The sequence below is a fragment of the Pholis gunnellus genome, assembly GCF_910591455.1.
Source record: "Pholis gunnellus genome assembly, chromosome: 3".
NCBI classification, from domain to species: domain Eukaryota; kingdom Metazoa; phylum Chordata; class Actinopteri; order Perciformes; family Pholidae; genus Pholis; species Pholis gunnellus.
In genome coordinates, this window is record NC_136529.1 from 15,202,506 (window position 1) to 15,219,635 (window position 17,130).

A 17,130-nucleotide genomic window follows, 5' to 3' on the forward strand; every position below is an offset into this window, starting at 1 on the left:
TATTAGTTTGACTCACTAAATATTAATGTGGGGTGCAGGACAAATGTTTTTATGACTGTAATGGACTCACCAATTTATTTACCCAAATACTCTTCAAAAACTTGACAACACAATATTATACACAATGTATTTTCTTACATTTATTGATAAATAACAAAATAATGACATACTATAATATAAATATAGAATACATATTGACATATTGACACTATAAACAATGTGCATGTGTTGAAACGTGCATAACTGACATGTGTAGTTGCTTGTTTTTAAACACCTAGTTTGTATTCCTAGGTTTGTATCGGACAAGCAAGTCCCCCTCCGGTTGTAGCATCCCAAATCCATAACGACTGGCATTTACCTCTGGCATTTCAGCATTTGGGTCACACAGCTCCAAATCATAGTTCGTCAACACCATGTAAACAAACCTGAAGAGTAAACACAGATGAAACATGAAATTAGAAAATTCAAACCAAAATATAACAAACTCCTCCAGTGTAGAACATTTTGAGGCCTTGACCGATTGTAAAGTTACGTGGTGCACTAATTCTAGGACACTCACTGTCTGATTGTATTGATGGCAAACTGCTTTCCCACACAGCCATTGGTCCCTGCGCCCCATGGCATGGTGTAATATTTCAGCAGCCTCCCTCCTTTATAAAAATCTCTCTTCACTGATCCATCCTGATTCAGGAACCGATCGTACTTGTATTTCTGGAAAAGAAAACACATTTAGAGATGCAAGCAATTAGAAAATGTATTCATGAAACTTAGCTTAATCAAACAGTTTAATGTCTGTTTGTTTGTCTAAGCTCGAGTGGACAAGAGTTACTTAATGCAGCCTAACTGCAAAGTCCTTCCCACGCCTATTAGCCGTGTTTCTGTTCCCGTGCTCAGCTAATCCCTCAATGGTCCACTGGGTTTGACCTCTCACTTAGTAACACAGGGCCAGCTTTGTGTAGGCGTCAATTGCACCAAACATAAACAACTACGCTAATTACATCTAAGTCTGCCTCCAACTAGTCACAAAGACAATTACTACTACTACTGCTGGCAGGACAGGAAAACAAACCTGTGGCTCGTGGTGAATCTCAGGGTCCATTTGAGGGCTGTTGAAGGGGAACAAACAAACCCTGTCTCCTTTCCGTAGCAGGTACTCTTGGCCATCAGCCATGTGGAGGCACTTTTCCTGCACCACCTCTCTGGTAATGAAGGGGGCAGCAGTGAGTCTAAGTGTCTCTTCCAAGACGCTATCTGGAGAGGGGCAGAAAGAAATGTTGTTAATAACAGCAAAAGAGCAGCAGCTTTTGCCCTCATTTGCAAGATTTCTCTTATTTTTCTGCACTATATATGTACATGATGTGTAATATTCAAGATTTCTTGAAATGTGAATGCAGACTTTAGTTTCCACCTCATCTTACTGACAAAGAAGCTGTTAAAGAAGCTGGGATCAAGCCCTCACCAAACACAGGTGTGTCCACAGGTCTGTCCAGCGATGAGGTCTCTGAGGTTTCCATCGTTGAGATCCCGCTGAACTCCCTTTTCACCGCTGCCAGAGCTTCAGGATTTGTCAATAAGTAGCCCAAGAGCCAAAATGCAGCAGGACCAACATTACCCTGAAAACAAACAGAGACTCTCATGAAGACAATGATAAGGTTGTCTCTCTCACTCTGGCGTTGCATAGTGACGGCGCAGGTGGTTATTTGTTAATAGCAAATGAGAACGTCAGAAGACAACCATACTGCTCACATATGTTAGAGTTGCAACAAAGCATATATTTCAATAAAAGTTTACTTCAATTAAATAAAAAGGTTGAATTAATCTTAAATGCTGGCGAGGTAAAAAAAAAAAAGAACAGCTTCCTTTTGTGTGTCTGGGATGAGAGCAGCCATGCTCTGGGTAGTCTCACTACTGGCAAAGTGCAGTAATGGTTTACTTAATAAGGAAAGCCATTGGAAACCTGAGGTCCGCTGCCATCCGTCTGCGTCCAAAGGAAGGACAAGCTATGAAGCTATTTAGTTGTACAGCCAACTGAGGCGCTATTTGCCAAGAGTAGACCCAAGAGTGGAAATTTAACACAGTGAATCTATTACCATAGAATTGCCTCTTAAGTCACTGCAAATGCACCACAAAGTGTAATGAACGCTTACTTTAAAATACATAAACACATTGCTGATGATAGAACTTGTAAAATATGCGTCACAAGAACAAGACATTATCCAAACTTTTGGCAGATGTATCACAGACCTGAGTGTGGGACAGCTTCTAAATAATAATGTTTAAACTTAATAATACTATATTGACTGTGATTACAATACTGTTTGTCATTACCGCAATAACTGTCCAAGAGATCCTCTGTATGCCATGAAAACACATGTTAAATGCTCTTGCTAAACTTTTAGGGAAATGTAAACAGTGACTCCGTGACTACGAAAAGTTATGACTCAAAACTTGTAATCAAATGGAAATGAACAACGGTGACAAGTGCAAAGAAAAGGATGAGTAAGCAGCCTGCAGCGTAAGTCAAATGTTGATGTAAACGTCTGATTAATGCCGTTGATGCAATAAACCCCTCCAGCAGGGCTGTAGGCAAGACTGTGTGAGTAAGAAGTCTAGACCAGTTCAAATCGATCTATGGGGAAACACTGTAAAGTGTGAGTAATGTAGTGACTGTGAAAACAATCATTTAAGTTCATTTCCCTTTTATTGACGCAATAAATAGTCTTGACAAGATTCAGCCTTTTGAAGTCCATCACATTGAAACATTGTGCTCCATTACAATCGTCTATATTTTGTTCCTGGAGAGCTTTCATGGTTTTCCCAATCAAAGGCAGAATAACTGCTGTGAGAGCAGAAGTGAACAGCACACCCGTGTGCTGAGTACGAGTACTGCACCGAGGTGGAAGAAGTAGGCCTACACAGACTTTTTACTTAAAGGAACAGTGCGTAACATATAGGGGTGTTTATTGGCAGATATTGAATATAAAATTCATAACTATGTTTTAATCAGTGCACAACAATCCAAAACTAAGAATCGTTGTGGTTTCCTTAGCTTAGAAAAAGCCATTTATATCTATGTAGGGAGCGGGTCGTCCGCCATCTTGTACCGCCATGTTTCTACAGCAGCCCAGAACGGACACTAACGAAACACTGGCTCCAGCGAAAGCCCTTCTAAATAAGCCCTGATGTTACAGGTGCTTTTTATTAGTACTTTTTAATGTCGTTTATCATCAGCTGCAGCGCGCATCTGCTCTGCTCTCTCTGGATGAGCTACTCCAACTACACTCATTCTTTATCAATGTTTTTTATTTTTATTTTATATGCCTGTCATTTTGATTTAGTTAAAATTTGCATCTGCAAAGTACCCAGTAACTGCAGCTGTCATGTAAAAGTGGTGGAGTAAAAAGAAAATTGAAATAGTCATGTGAAGTACCTCAAACGGTGCAACTTGAGCAAATCTACTTCACGACACTAGGGACACCACAGAGACTCAGTTGCACAACGTTAATCCAAGCAGACGACTTTCCTAATCTATAGATAATCTATCATCTGAAATTCTTGCTTTGCATACAAAGAATGCTTCTTCTGACGTCTAACTCACCTGCGTGGCCCAAAGTTGCATCAGCACAGCTTTCTTCTGCGTCTCTTCATCGGCCCCCTCCTCCTGCAGGAGCCGCCTGTAGTCGTGGAGCCAAGGGCTCGACCCCGAGTCCTCAGTCAGACCCGCTGGAGCCAGAAGCTCCCACAGCCTCTGCCGAACACTCTGGGCCGTCCTCTTCTCCTCTGTCACACAAGATAAACATCACACATAAATCATCGAGTGAGTCACAGGCAGAACCAGTTGAACTCAATGTGAAGCAAAGCACAGATACATAAGATATCATTGTGCAGAGGAACATTATTTCAGGTAAGACAAGCAGCACTGGAGGAGGCGTGCATAGTATTGTAATTGGCTGACTTTCCCGTGAAGTATGGGAGGAACAAATGAAATTTAATGATACAGCACACAATGAATAATGAGGCCAGATGAAAATAATGTGTATTCAGTGAGCTAATAGTACAAGAAACATCACAGTCTGTAAAAGACTTTGATGATGAATTGGGAGTTTTTTCTTAAAATGCTACTAGACGCTTTGTAATCAACTGAGTAAGTGAAACTCGTCATGGCAACTGCAAAACAAATCTCAGGGAGCATCCATCAATGATGTCAGAGCACGTTGGTAACAAATGTAAATAGGGAAAACACAGATCACGCCTTCTCCTGACTCTTGACCTGTAATGCTGATGATCCAAATCTACGCACGATGTGCCGCAGGCACAGGCAGAACTGTTTCGTCATTCAATACGTCACAATGCTTTCAGGCTGCCTGACTGAAACGTCTGATAAACTCATGAAGAATATCAGTGGGCACGAGAAGTTTTGAAGCATTTTATAGTGAGAGTCGTTACCTGGCTTTAGTGTGCCCCTCGCCATTTTGGTTAGGAGACCATCAAACTTCTTGTACTCTTCATAGACACTCGAAGGGTCTGTGCTGTTGTTGTTCTGTTCTCCTCCAAACAGCGTCAGGTACCCCGCCCTGTAGAGAAAGGAGATTAGTTTTGCCTTGATGGAAAGATAACCAGCCCCCACAGTTTTTCCCGTTTGAAAGAGACAGAAGCGATCCCCTTTCAACTGGTATTTTTCCACACAAGGTGCAGCATGTCCTTCTGCGGGATGTCGCCATGTCACAGGAAACATTAGCCCCATATACTGTTTCACATTCCAGATAACTGCTCTCCTCTTTGTTTGCTCGTGATATATTCAACATCATGAAAGACAGCTACATTTGGATTCACATCCGCTCTGCGAAAAGGTTCGACCGGAAAGGTGACCTCGAACATTTGTGTGAAAGAGTCAGCCTACATTTTTCTTGCTGTGTTTACAAACAGAGTAATGACTGGTGTGTAAACTGTTTATATGAAAGCTTTTGACATGAATGCTTCTTTTAACATAGTTAGGAGTGTGAGTGCGTGTGTGTGTGTGTGTGCGTGTGTGGGAGGGGGGGGGGAGTACGTACTTGAAGAGTAAGCTGTAAGAAAAGTCAAACAGTCCCTCCTCTTTCCAGTCTTTCTGGTTCTGAGTCATCTCAGCTTTCAGCGAGGCCTGCAGGTGTCTGCTCATGGTGCTGTTCAGGGCGGCAAAATTCATTCCCAGGAAGTGCCTGCGGACACAAAACGTGGTGGTGAAGAAGTAAGAAGGTTAACTGCTGTACGATGGGAGTATAATCCTGTAATCGTATCACACTGATGACATGGTGTTGACACACATCAAAGCTACTTCTTGGCTTGGCTGCTTTACATTACCTAAGGTAATATAACTTAGGTTTTATTTTTAGCAAATTTGGGTCAAGTGGTAGCATGATGAGCAAAGAAAAGAGGGGAAAACTGCACACGTATAACTCAGATGCAACCGAAAGAAGGCAGTGTGCCCAAACGCTGATCCTTATAACGAGTAAGATTGCATCACGTGTTTGGGTTTTCCCTCCTTTCTGTGATGTGTGCCAGTATTTTATTAAAACAGGTGTCTGAGCAATAGCAAAACAAGAAGTCCTAAAAATAGATTTCCTAAAATAGGAAGGGTGTTTTTCAAATATATCCACAGCCATACTATTCACGAGATTCGAGTGGGAGTATTTCCACAAACTATTTTCGCTTCTACATTTATATGAAATGAAATTGAAAACATACACTACAAGCTTTCAGTATGGAGTATAGACTAATAAGGGCATACTTCTTCATCAACGCATTGGCTTTAGCCGGCTGGTGATGTGGGAGCCGCAGGTTGAAGATCCTCTCCATGAGCACCTTTGCATAGCGAGTAAAGTCCAGGGAGTCGGAGTCATTGATGACTGTGTCGTACGAGTGCGGATCCAGCAGCACCGTCACATAACGTCCAGCAACACGCACCTGTACATCATCAGAGCCAAAGTGAGAAACGTATGAGATATAAACAGCTATAACTCTCTCTGCAAGCATTTCTGAGTGCTTAACTGTTTTATAAAATGCAGTAAACACAGTTATACTATCTTATACCACAATAGTTTTATGTCTCTTATATCTTAACTGTGTTGTCAGTTTATAAGCGAATCATATTCACCCTAGTTTATTTGATATCTGTTGAAATGCAATATTCTTTTACTCTTTAAAGAATATGTAAATAAACTTGGGATCACATTTCTTAGAAAATAATTTGATAGTACCACTTACATCAAACTTTGTATTTTGTTTCAGGATCAAGTCAAGCATATCCTGATATCATGTTACTGTATCGGTAACATGCTGTTACATGAATATCAACATTGTTCATTCTTTAAAAAGTATTCGACAGTAATATTCGGACAGGTACGTTTAAACTCTTCCAGATTAGATTCGTAAGATAAAAACAAGCACAAAAGTCAGATTTCTCTAATTCACTGCCCATGACTTCACTTTTCTCCTCTAAACTTTGCATTAAAACTGACGACCAAGCATTTGATAATAATAATGAAAATAATATATCATCAGAAAGTCATACAATTTTGGAAACAGTTGACAAAACAATCTGACTTCAAAGTCCATTTAGTAGCTGATCTATCACATTATCTTGAATTGGGAATTGTAAATTTCCATTTTTTTTCTGAGCAGTTTATTAAGGACTTTAAAGCTAAACTTTTACACAAATATGAAGTCCTCAAAAGTACTCATAACAAATGAACATTTAAGTATCTACAGAGGAGACCAATGAATGTGCAACATCTTTAGGTTTTCTTCTACTCACAGTGAAAATGTCCCCGTGTTTCAGCTTCATTCGGTTTAAGAACTTGAAAGCATCTTTTCCAAACTCAAGTGCATGGCCTAACCATGGGATGACTCCTTTATCTAGAGGGGGATCGCTCTTGGATCTAAGAAAGAAAAGAGAGAAAAGTTAACAAGAAAAGTTAAACTGATTGCGTATTTGATGCTCATCAGTTTATTTGGCACTTTATCTTTACTGACATGACCGTTTTAAAGGTGGGGTCACAACTAAACAACACAGTGATTCTATCTCATTGGACACAGGCATATCCTTTGATATAACAGTATGTTGTGTGAGTGCAGTCTGTGTGTATTATTAAGTTGTATTATGAGATGATGGGTTTAGAGGTAAAGCTCAACTCAACAATAGGTTAGTTTAAAAAAAATCCGATTGCTATTGTAATTTGTAATTGCTTTCAAGGAAAACAAAAACCAGTAGCGCTTCACGAAAGAGACACATTAACGCTGTAGTTGAACCACATTCCTCAGGCTGGTGAATGAACCTGTTAAACGAATACAGTAAATCACAATGTTACTAGCGATACAATCCCGAGACGTAGCCTCAAATGGATTTTAAGTCATCCATGAATTTACTTCAAAATTGACAGCAGTTATTACGAGAAAATAATTGACAAGAGCCCAACCGGTTCGGTGGCAAAGGGAGTATTTACGCAGCGTTCCCTTGTTGTGGCAAATATTACAGTATTTACAACATGTACACAGGGCAATACAAGTGAATCAAACAGGAGCTCACCTCGATCTGTGTGTGAGAATAAAATAAAGTAGGACAGCTTGGCCAAGCAGAAAAATGGTCCAGATCATCTTGTGTGTTTACGTTCCTCGCTGCGCAGAGTCTCTGAAGTCTCCACAGCTCTCACATGGCTTTTATGAGCTCACAATTACGTCAGTGTTGTGCCTCTGTCATCATCTGCAGACTGCTCATCCAACTCAGATATAGTTGGGTGTAGGCCTACTCGCTGACACCATGACGGTAGCCATGGCACGTTGACTTTGATTTGACACAAGAAAATAAAAGGATATTAATTGAATTCTTCTTGACGTACGTTCTACGGGCTGCTTTGTTCCCGTACCAGAATATATTAGGTGGTGACCATGAAGTGTCACCACCTTATATCTGCCTGACTTTGAAAAAATGTTCGTGCTCAAACTACCAATAATAGGCTATAAATTCGGTTTACATATTTAAAACATGGCATTATTGTCCCATGTTATAGTTCATTATCAAGACCCGATTAAAATACATCAAATTCACCGCAAAACCCGTGTCCGTCTTTGTTCAACAGTTTCATGGCGGTTTATTTTTTTAAATTTGCATTAGCCATAACTGATTAGAATCGTATTCTCCCTGTTTGGGAAAAGTTGTTCATTTAGGCAATGGTTTACTGAAAGGCTAAAGGAAGTATAACCCTACATGCAAATGTTCACGCACACCGCAAGTTATTACTGTAAGTAATTACCCTACTTCCCTTTTGGCTTAATATCAAATATCATGACGTGTATCATGACGTGTCCCGTCCTGTTGTGTGTTCAGGTCAGCACGTCATATATGGAGGAAAGAAGGAAAAAAACAGGTTCTAGAGATGTGCTGGCTCGCAGGTAGACCTAAAGGACGGGCTCATTGTGTGAGGCTTTCACCTACTGTCTTCTCTGTAATATCTAAAATAATAGTAATCATAACACATGATAATGCCAACATTAATAATAATGGTACCCTTTCCTGTACCTTCTTTGTTGTAAATGTATCGCTGTCAGACAACATGTATGTATGATGGAATGAATATTTACATCAGCTGTAAATTTGTTTGAATCTTTATTAATCAGAACAATATGGCAATGTGCAGTTCCTGTAAAGTGGATGCAGCGGGTCTGAGGAGTACACGGAAACCATTTTCAGCAGGTTTCTGAACAGCAATGTGACAAATGAACTGCCTCAGTCAAACAGAGAGAGAACTAAGCAACTGCTGCTGAACATGAAAATATATGTTCTCTTTCCAGTTAGCCATTTATCACATTAATTAAACTTTTTAATCCAAAATGAGAAATACAAAAAAAATGATTCACAAAAGCTGCTAAGAGAACCTGAATGAACAAAAAAAAAAGTGAATTATTAAAGAGAATATAAATAATGTTGATCCTACATGGCCTCAAATATAAACTCAGAACTTAAACGCAGGAAGTGAATTAAGAGAGCTCCTTGTCGCCCTTCTCATCCCCCTGAGCATTAACCGTCCCTCTTGATTCATGGATATCCTCCGGAGTTTGGCCAAACACGGCCCCGGTCCGCTTGAGGAGGTAGACTCCAGCATGTAAACCCCCGACATTGACCCAAACAGTGTGCAGCCTCCTCCACAGTCCTCCCATCCTCGAGATAGCCTGGGGAAGACATCAATCTCATGAGGGCAAACTATCAAATGAGACATTTGTTTTGTATAAAACAAGAACTCTGAGCTTGGACAAATACAGCTGGTTCAAGTCTTTTTCCATGACTCAGACTTAGCGGAGTTAAACCTGCATCCTTCAAACTGTGGGAGGATTATTTAGAGAGGGTAAATTGATTCTGCACAGGCTTTTAAGTAGAGTACCACATTAAGATGTTTAAACTTGATGGGGAGCTGCATAAACATAAAAAAAAAAATACTGGCATTTAAAAATGATGAACTGATGGATTGTGGTAGAAGAAACTAAAACCAACACTGGTCCCTTCCACTTCACAATAATATCCTTTATTTGAGTTTGACCAAATCTGGGAAAGCCCATATACCACTAAAGTCAACAGTAAACGCATCATTTACTAACATTTGTGCGACCCATGACCCCATTTGTAGGTCAAAAGGTTTTCACAGCACACTTTCTTCATCTGATTTACCATTTTACTCGGCTGATTGTAACATTCTTTCATGCATGATGAACATTAGACCTGTTTATCATTATTGTCGTGTCTGAGAACAGCCTCAGAGAGCCGCTAGCATGGCGATAACAGATGTTCATGACATAATACACTGGACAGCTTACTTTACTAAAATGCCCTATAGGTATGTGTCATGAGGTGTAAACAACAGATGTTCAGTCTCACGAGGCATGACTGGTTACAGAGCAAAAACTCCAACTACCTTAAGAGATGTGCTTACAGTATATTGTTGACAGGTAGAGTGGTCTTAATGCACATTAAACACTTATACAGATGTGACAGGATTGCTTTGATGAGCAAAACTCTTTGTAACAGTTTGGGAAAATGGTGTATCGGGACACTTTTTCAGCAGTTTCACCATAAATGTAAATCAGGGAGAAATGTACAGCAAGTTTAACTGCAGGAATTAATAACAACAAAAGTGATCCTTGTTTTACGTCACTATGACGTCGTTACGTTATACTTGCTAAGAGCGGCGCGTTTATTCCCTCCCTGGTTCGGCCCATCCTGACTACTGAGAAATGATGAAACATTACACCATCATATGGTCAGTGTGTGTTCCACTTCAAAGCCATTCATTTCTGCTGTGTTCATAGCAAAGGATGTTCCACATTTTGGCACCCACTATTTCATCTGTTGGTAAAGTTTGTAAATGCAATAAAACATATTTAATTCATCGATACACACATAGAATATCCTGTTCTGATCTGGTATCAAAAGAGCAACAAGAGACTGTGATCAGTCAGTTAGTGAGGCTTACAAGATGTCCACTACTGGCTGGGAACTTTACAAAAAAGCAACTTTGTTTAAATGAATTGTTCTCCGAATTACTTTCATGACAACAGGTTTTATACTTGTACACACAGTGTACTATTTAGTTAGTAATCTTGACACGCCTTCATCTCAAACTCACTGATGTGTGGAGAAAGCAGAACTATTGCTAATACAAGGGTGGAGATAAAAACAAAGTTGTTTTTGGGTGGAACATGGTATTTAAATTGTGTATTGTCTTACTGTATACAGAACACGCGTCTAATCAACACAGATGGCGGAGCATCAGAGGGCGCGATGTGCCGTACTGCTGAGCAGGTCCATCTACCGGTTCACATCCCAGTGTAATGTTGTCGACTCCCGAGGACTAATCATGTTTACAAAATGATGCAACTAGTGACAATATGAACTATATTGCCTCAGTTTTTGTTGATGCACCCACTTTCACATTTCTGTGTTGTCTAAGGTTTCAGGACTTTAAGGTCGTTATTTGTTTATTGGTGTGAGTTAGGTGCTGCTTTATGAATAAAAGGCTACTGGTAAAGGCAGTTGTTGTATTTGTATACGGCAGTTTGCTGCATGCAACAGGCATGCAGCCAAATTAACATTTTGATTAAGCGATCAAACTATCAGGAAGTCGTTGGCAGGACAGGACTTGTTGCACTGCGACTTATTTGAAAGTTCCAATGTAACGCAATCTTATTTGCTTGGAAAATTTTCATCAACGTCTTAGCTGGAAACCCGGTTATCTGCTTGAGTGTAAGGTTACCTTGGTAAAACACTTCTTGTCCTGTGTCAACAAGACAGCCTTCCCTGTGCCTGGTGTGCACACTCGGGCCATTTCTCTCAGACAGGAGGGGTACAGGTCCCAGTTATTCTTCCTTGAGCCCATTCTTCAGGAAGACAACAGAAAGATTTTAACTCATAGTTGGGGTGAAAGTGCTGAAAGATATTTCAAAATTAAATTTTCAAACAGTTAAAGCACCGTGGTTATGCTAGAGTCAGCTTAGGCCGTGGTACCTAAGTATTCAAAACATTGACTTATTCAGCATCATTTCTACATACTATTTAATCAGCCATGTACTGTACACCGCTGTTATTATGGTACCTCTTCCCAAAGGGCATGTCAGTGATGACAATGTCCACAGAGCCAGTCCTTAGGGGTAAATTGCAAAGATCCCACTGCACCGTGTCGATGGGCAATCCAGATACACTGTTTGAAATGAGCCAAAAGGGGATTTTAAATCATTATGACGATCAACTACACAAAATTGCAAATTAAAACTACCTCCTCATGAGATGTCCAGCTGTGCAGCCTCTCACCTGCCCTTGTCTGCCCTCCGTTTCTGGATGTGCCATATATTATTCACTGTGCGGTTAACGGCCATGTCATTGTTGTCACCGGCAAGGTAGAATGAGCTGTTAAATTCAATGGCCCCCTGGTGAAGAAAAGCAAAATACACATTTTATTTGATAAAACACACAAGAAAAAGTGTGTATTCATCAGTACACACTCTGATCATTTGACACTTGAAGTCTTCAGTCTGTAGTTCGCTCATGAAATTAATTCTTTGTGGGTCATCAGAAGACTTGATCAGTAGCAGTGGTGCAGTAATGATGCGTTTCGCAGTGTGAGGTGCTGGGCATATGACACTGTACTGTAGAATGTGAGAGCGGTTTAATAACACACGGTGTCGATTTTGAGCACTATTTTTAGCACACAATAGTCGTTCAGGTACAGCAAGTCTCACCTCCAATGGTATAGCTCCAGTCCCGCACATTGGATCAAGTATTATATCTGATGCCTCAGGTTTACAAAGCCTGTCAACAGACAATAGAGTAGGATTAGTTTTGCAACATGATAGGTTTTATTATCATATGGACTCGTTTTATATTCTCATACATGTCAATATAGCATCCACCAGTTCTGCTGCTCTAAATCATTAGATTAACTGCAGATTTACGTTACACATACATTTCTACTCACCCCTCATGCTGTCTTAACACTAGAATATGTAAAGACTGCTTTCACTTGATTTTACTGACTTTTATTGCAAAGTGAGAAATACAGTCATTGACAGCAGATCGAACGCAATTCGCACCAACAGAAACGCTAAACACGACTCTCATAAAATTGTTCAATTACTGAGAAATACTACCCTATGACATCATCAAACCCAACTGCACCTTTCCTCCCTCAACATTATCTGTATCTGAAGCATTCACCGCTTTACTAGAACAAATACAAAATGGAACAAGTAGAATGGCTAAATGTTAAAACGCTTGAATTTCATCACATATTTATAGTTCTTTGGTTAGCACTGCATTACATTGTCGTGATTTGTATTTCTTTGCTCTCATTCATTTATATTACATTTACATTCATTTGTACTCATCTGGAATGTGCACAAAAGGTGTTTCTGTGTAATGACCAATTATTATTATTTATTTTTGGCTCATATACTGAATGTACCTCTGAAGAAACAGTAACTGCAGCATGACCTATTAACAGTGATTTGCATATTCAACTTTAAACAGATAATACACCACTTGCGTGTGTCTATTAAAGTGACGACTCATAAATACAAACCATCATGTCCTTCCTCCACGATGCCTGAAATGATTAAAGGCATTGAACACGGTCAACAATCTTATTCAGCCTCTCATCTAAGAGGTAATGTGGACTTAAATGAACCACAAGTGCTACTCTGTTTTCGGCGTACTAAATCGTTTGGACAAATTGGTGTTTCAAAAGAATGCATTTTAACTTGTCACATACTGTTTATTTATGTGCTAATCTTTAGAAAACATGTTGCTTAGCAGCGGTGTTGATTGTCTACAGTATTTTGTTACGCCTTAAAATCAACACTAAGTTGTGACTTGCAACTTTATCTCCAGAGAAGAGTTGTTCTTGGCCAGTATGATAGTGTTGGAGCGGCCTGCACTCAGTCAGGGCAAGCACTGAGTCATGTCGACCATCAGATGGAAGGATTGTTGCATTATTCACTCTCCTGCTGATGGGAATGTAGTCTGTGTGCCCCTAGTCTTTGTCTGTTAGCACTATTTTCTTCATGCGTGTCTATTTGTGTGAATGGAAGTAGGCAATCACAATGAGATCTGCTGTAACTGTAGGTGAGAGTCTGCGGGTGCAGCTTGCAGTACTTTTGTCACCAACTCTTCCTCTGTAACATTGGCAGATGTCCCAAGTTGATTTCACCGGTCATCACGAATGTCTTTATGACTAAACACAACCTTCATTAAGTGAACCAAAATCATCAGCCGATTAGAATTTTTGTATACCTTATTTAAATTATATACATCTTAACAAGAACCTTACTACCTCCCCGTGACATTCAAAAACAGAGCTCAAACCGTGTTGTAGTCTTACCTGAGCATGCCGTAACACAAGGTGGACCGCAGAGTGGTGGGTCCAAAGTGACTGATGTTTCTCCTGTGAAGACTCTCCTCTGTGAGTGCAATGCCGATCACCACCTCGTCGTTGTGTATGTTTAGTAACACCTACAGTTCGGGAACACACAGTGCATGATTAGAAAGCAATAATCAATGTAACCACGCACACATTTATATATTCTATGGAGCTGAAACAATCATCAGGAAAAGTAACTATTTTGATGTAGATTAAGTGTTGCTTTAGCAGCCTAATATTCGTGTCTATTTAGTAAACTGAAAGGTGCAAGCACAAAGCAAACATTTAGAATTTACTAATTATTTCTACATCTACCTGAACACTGCATTTAAATATCAGCTCACCCAGAATAGGCACTAAAACTGAATTTAGTCTGTGAACAAACTGCAGTGTTAGTAGTCAAGTTACACACAACTGGCAACTGCTGCCAAGAATTAAAAGACTTTCCTACAAAATGTAGATGGCCACAACATGTTATCACGTTGAAAACACTTTTTAAAACTAATTAAAAGCACATCACCTCCATCATATAATACAATGACGCATATTTCACCTTTTCACATCTGAACAGCTCATGTTCTCGGAATATGTTACTCAACAGAGTTGTTATTTTTTTCTTTTTGTTACTCCTCAAACTAAACATTAGATCATGCCTCGCAAATCCATCTGCACCGGCAGGGGTTTGTCTTGGCCCGTGTGATGAATGTATTCACTTTGCATTGGTCCCGTCTGAACAAGGACGCCTACCTCTATGTCAAACTTTGTCATGTCAGCTTTCCACTGGAAAAATTCTTGCACAGCCCCACCAAAGTCTCTGGCTGCCTCGTTAGAGGTAAAGCTGTGTTTATCACCAGCCCTGTTGCACGTCACACGAAACTTGATGACTTTGGCCTCGGGTTCTGCCTCTTCGGAGTCCTGTGCGCTGGTCTCCGCCTCCACCTCAGCCGGGCTCTCTGCCTTCGTCTGGCTTTCAGCAGCAGACTCCGCCTGAGGTAGCTCTTGCTGCTCAGCGTCAGCGACAGTTGCGACAGTTGCATCAGTGGCCTCGCGATTAGATTTTACTTTGGTGCCATTTCCTCCTTTCCGGTAGCCTTTCCTCTTTTTTAGGGTGCCGTTTTGTTTCCAAACCTCTAAGGCATTAGTCCAGGGGAGGGTGGTTGCAAGCTGCATCATCTCCATCAATGTCTCCTCCTGCACAAACACAGTGTTTATTTCCCCTGACAATAAATATCAGCTATAACAGAATAATGCTGGTTTTATGTTACCTTTGATTCTTTGAATGGGTAAAGATGATATTCCTCAACCACAACAAACAGGTTGTCCACAGACTTCAGAAGATGGACCTAGAGAGTCAAAGAACGGACAGACAAACATTTTAGACGGAGGTTTTATGTTCACCCAGGAAAATTAAACACCTTGGAGGAAAAAGGCATGCATTGATTTTAGGTTTCCTACCTGGAAAAGCTCGTCAGTGGTTATTGGAAAGTAGATGCGACCACGATCTTTGCTGATTCGTGCATCAACCCCAATTTTCTCCTTGACCTCTTCTGCAGCAGTGAGCTCAAATCCTGTAGGCACGGTTGCTCCAATGGTGACAGTGATGACGTCCCCGGTGATAGCGTCATTGTTAGTAGAGGAAGAGGTAGATGGTCCCACTGTGTTAGGGCCCGGCTCTGCAGCCCCACCTTCCTGGGAGGACATGCTGTATTTGTGGGCTGCACCTCACCAGACTCAGAGGTATAAACTGAGGATATGTAACCCAGCTGGTGCCAAGCTCAGAGGCTCACATGTAACCCTGGGAGGGGAATAGAGGGAGGGGGTATTCAAACTGTTAATACTGCACATTTTGCAGACATGAGTCATTTGCAAGAGAGCAACGTGTTATAAAGACATATTGTGTACTCGTATCAGTCATACGTTAGCATAGAATACGGTAGAATTAAATAGAGTAAATAAACCTGTAACGTTATTGCTGGAGTAGCAATGCTACCGGGGTTAACTTAGCTGGCTAATGTTAGCTTTGAGGTGCTAAAAAGTTGTTACGACTAAGAAACAAGCTAACGTTAGCCACAGATACGGCTTTTCTTTTAAGCATCACGGCACGTGTTTATGTGATCGGCCCCGGTTGAACTGTAGCCGCAAATGAAACTAGTTTAAGAGTTAATTATATTAAACTTGCTAACTGGAGTCAAACCAACCTGTCAAACACGAGGCGACAATATACGTTTTCACTCAGCAGCAACAACACCAGGACTTCCGGCGGATATCCTACAAAATAAAATCTTATTTTTAATTAATATTTTTCAGTATCTAAATTGTTAAATACATTTTAAAATTACGTGACAAAAAAAACAAAACAATTAAATATCAAATTACAGCAGTAGTTAAGTTAGACATTCGAGTTATTGATTTTTTTTCATAATTGTCACCATTGTTGATATGGCCTTCATTAAGTGGTTATGGTGCTTACATTATAATCCAAATTATTAAAACTATCATAGCTCTACATCTTAAAAACGTTGGTTTGTTTTGAAAGCCAGAGGCCTAAACAGGAAATGTAGTTTGCGTTAGCTTGTTTGATCTTCATCGTGTGTTTCCATTCACTGGCTACTACTTCCGGGTACAGCTTTCCAATATGTAGTCGACAGAGGGCGCCATGATATAATCTTTTGAGCATAGTTTGAGAACCAAAACCATTCAAACAACAAACAATAAAGAAGCAGAATAAGAGAGATAGTACATGAAGAGAGAGACCACGAAGTGAAGTAAACAGGATAATAGAAATACAAAAGACAACTAAACAACTTTAGGAGTTTAGAGGGAGAGAATAGAGAAATACAAATATTTTTCCTTACAATTCTGTCAGTACGTATGGGTTGTTGTTCACCAGTGATTGTAATCCATTGTATAGACATTAGGTTGACAGATACAACAGTTTTCTAGACATGTGTTCAAAATAACCTAGTCACTAAGAAATGTAACATACATAATATTATCAACAATGAGTATTCAGTTGAATCAAAGGCATATCACACTAGTTACTCATAGTAACAATATGCCTGCTAGATCTGGGGCTTTTTAGTGGTTTACGATAGCATAGCCAAAAACACTACCATTGATTTAAAAATATAAATGTCTCCCATGGCCAAGCCAGGCACCGTAGTCGTTTGAAGGTCTCCCATAATCTGCATGT

At 40.1% G+C, this 17,130-nt stretch overlaps 2 protein-coding genes across 2 annotated transcripts; both read right to left on the reverse strand.

Moving 5' to 3' along the window:
* Positions 1-168: 168 nt before the first annotated feature.
* LOC306694346 (prostacyclin synthase-like) lies at positions 169-7,669 on the reverse strand. The gene is made up of 10 exons (XM_079157149.1): positions 7,565-7,669; positions 6,794-6,917; positions 5,768-5,943; positions 5,055-5,198; positions 4,447-4,574; positions 3,599-3,780; positions 1,460-1,613; positions 1,070-1,251; positions 560-711; positions 169-425 (listed from the first exon to the last, which is right to left on the reverse strand). The coding sequence occupies exons 1-10, from the start codon at positions 7,630-7,632 to the stop codon at positions 275-277; spliced, it is 1,461 nt and encodes a 486-aa protein (XP_079013275.1). The 5' UTR covers positions 7,633-7,669; the 3' UTR covers positions 169-274.
* Positions 7,670-8,662: 993 nt separating this feature from the next.
* On the reverse strand, positions 8,663-16,167 carry thumpd3 (THUMP domain containing 3). The gene is made up of 10 exons (XM_079186110.1): positions 16,136-16,167; positions 15,393-15,732; positions 15,203-15,280; positions 14,685-15,128; positions 13,899-14,029; positions 12,262-12,331; positions 11,834-11,949; positions 11,619-11,723; positions 11,280-11,403; positions 8,663-9,204 (listed from the first exon to the last, which is right to left on the reverse strand). The coding sequence occupies exons 2-10, from the start codon at positions 15,636-15,638 to the stop codon at positions 9,013-9,015; spliced, it is 1,506 nt and encodes a 501-aa protein (XP_079042236.1). The 5' UTR covers positions 15,639-15,732; positions 16,136-16,167; the 3' UTR covers positions 8,663-9,012.
* Positions 16,168-17,130: the final 963 nt, after the last annotated feature.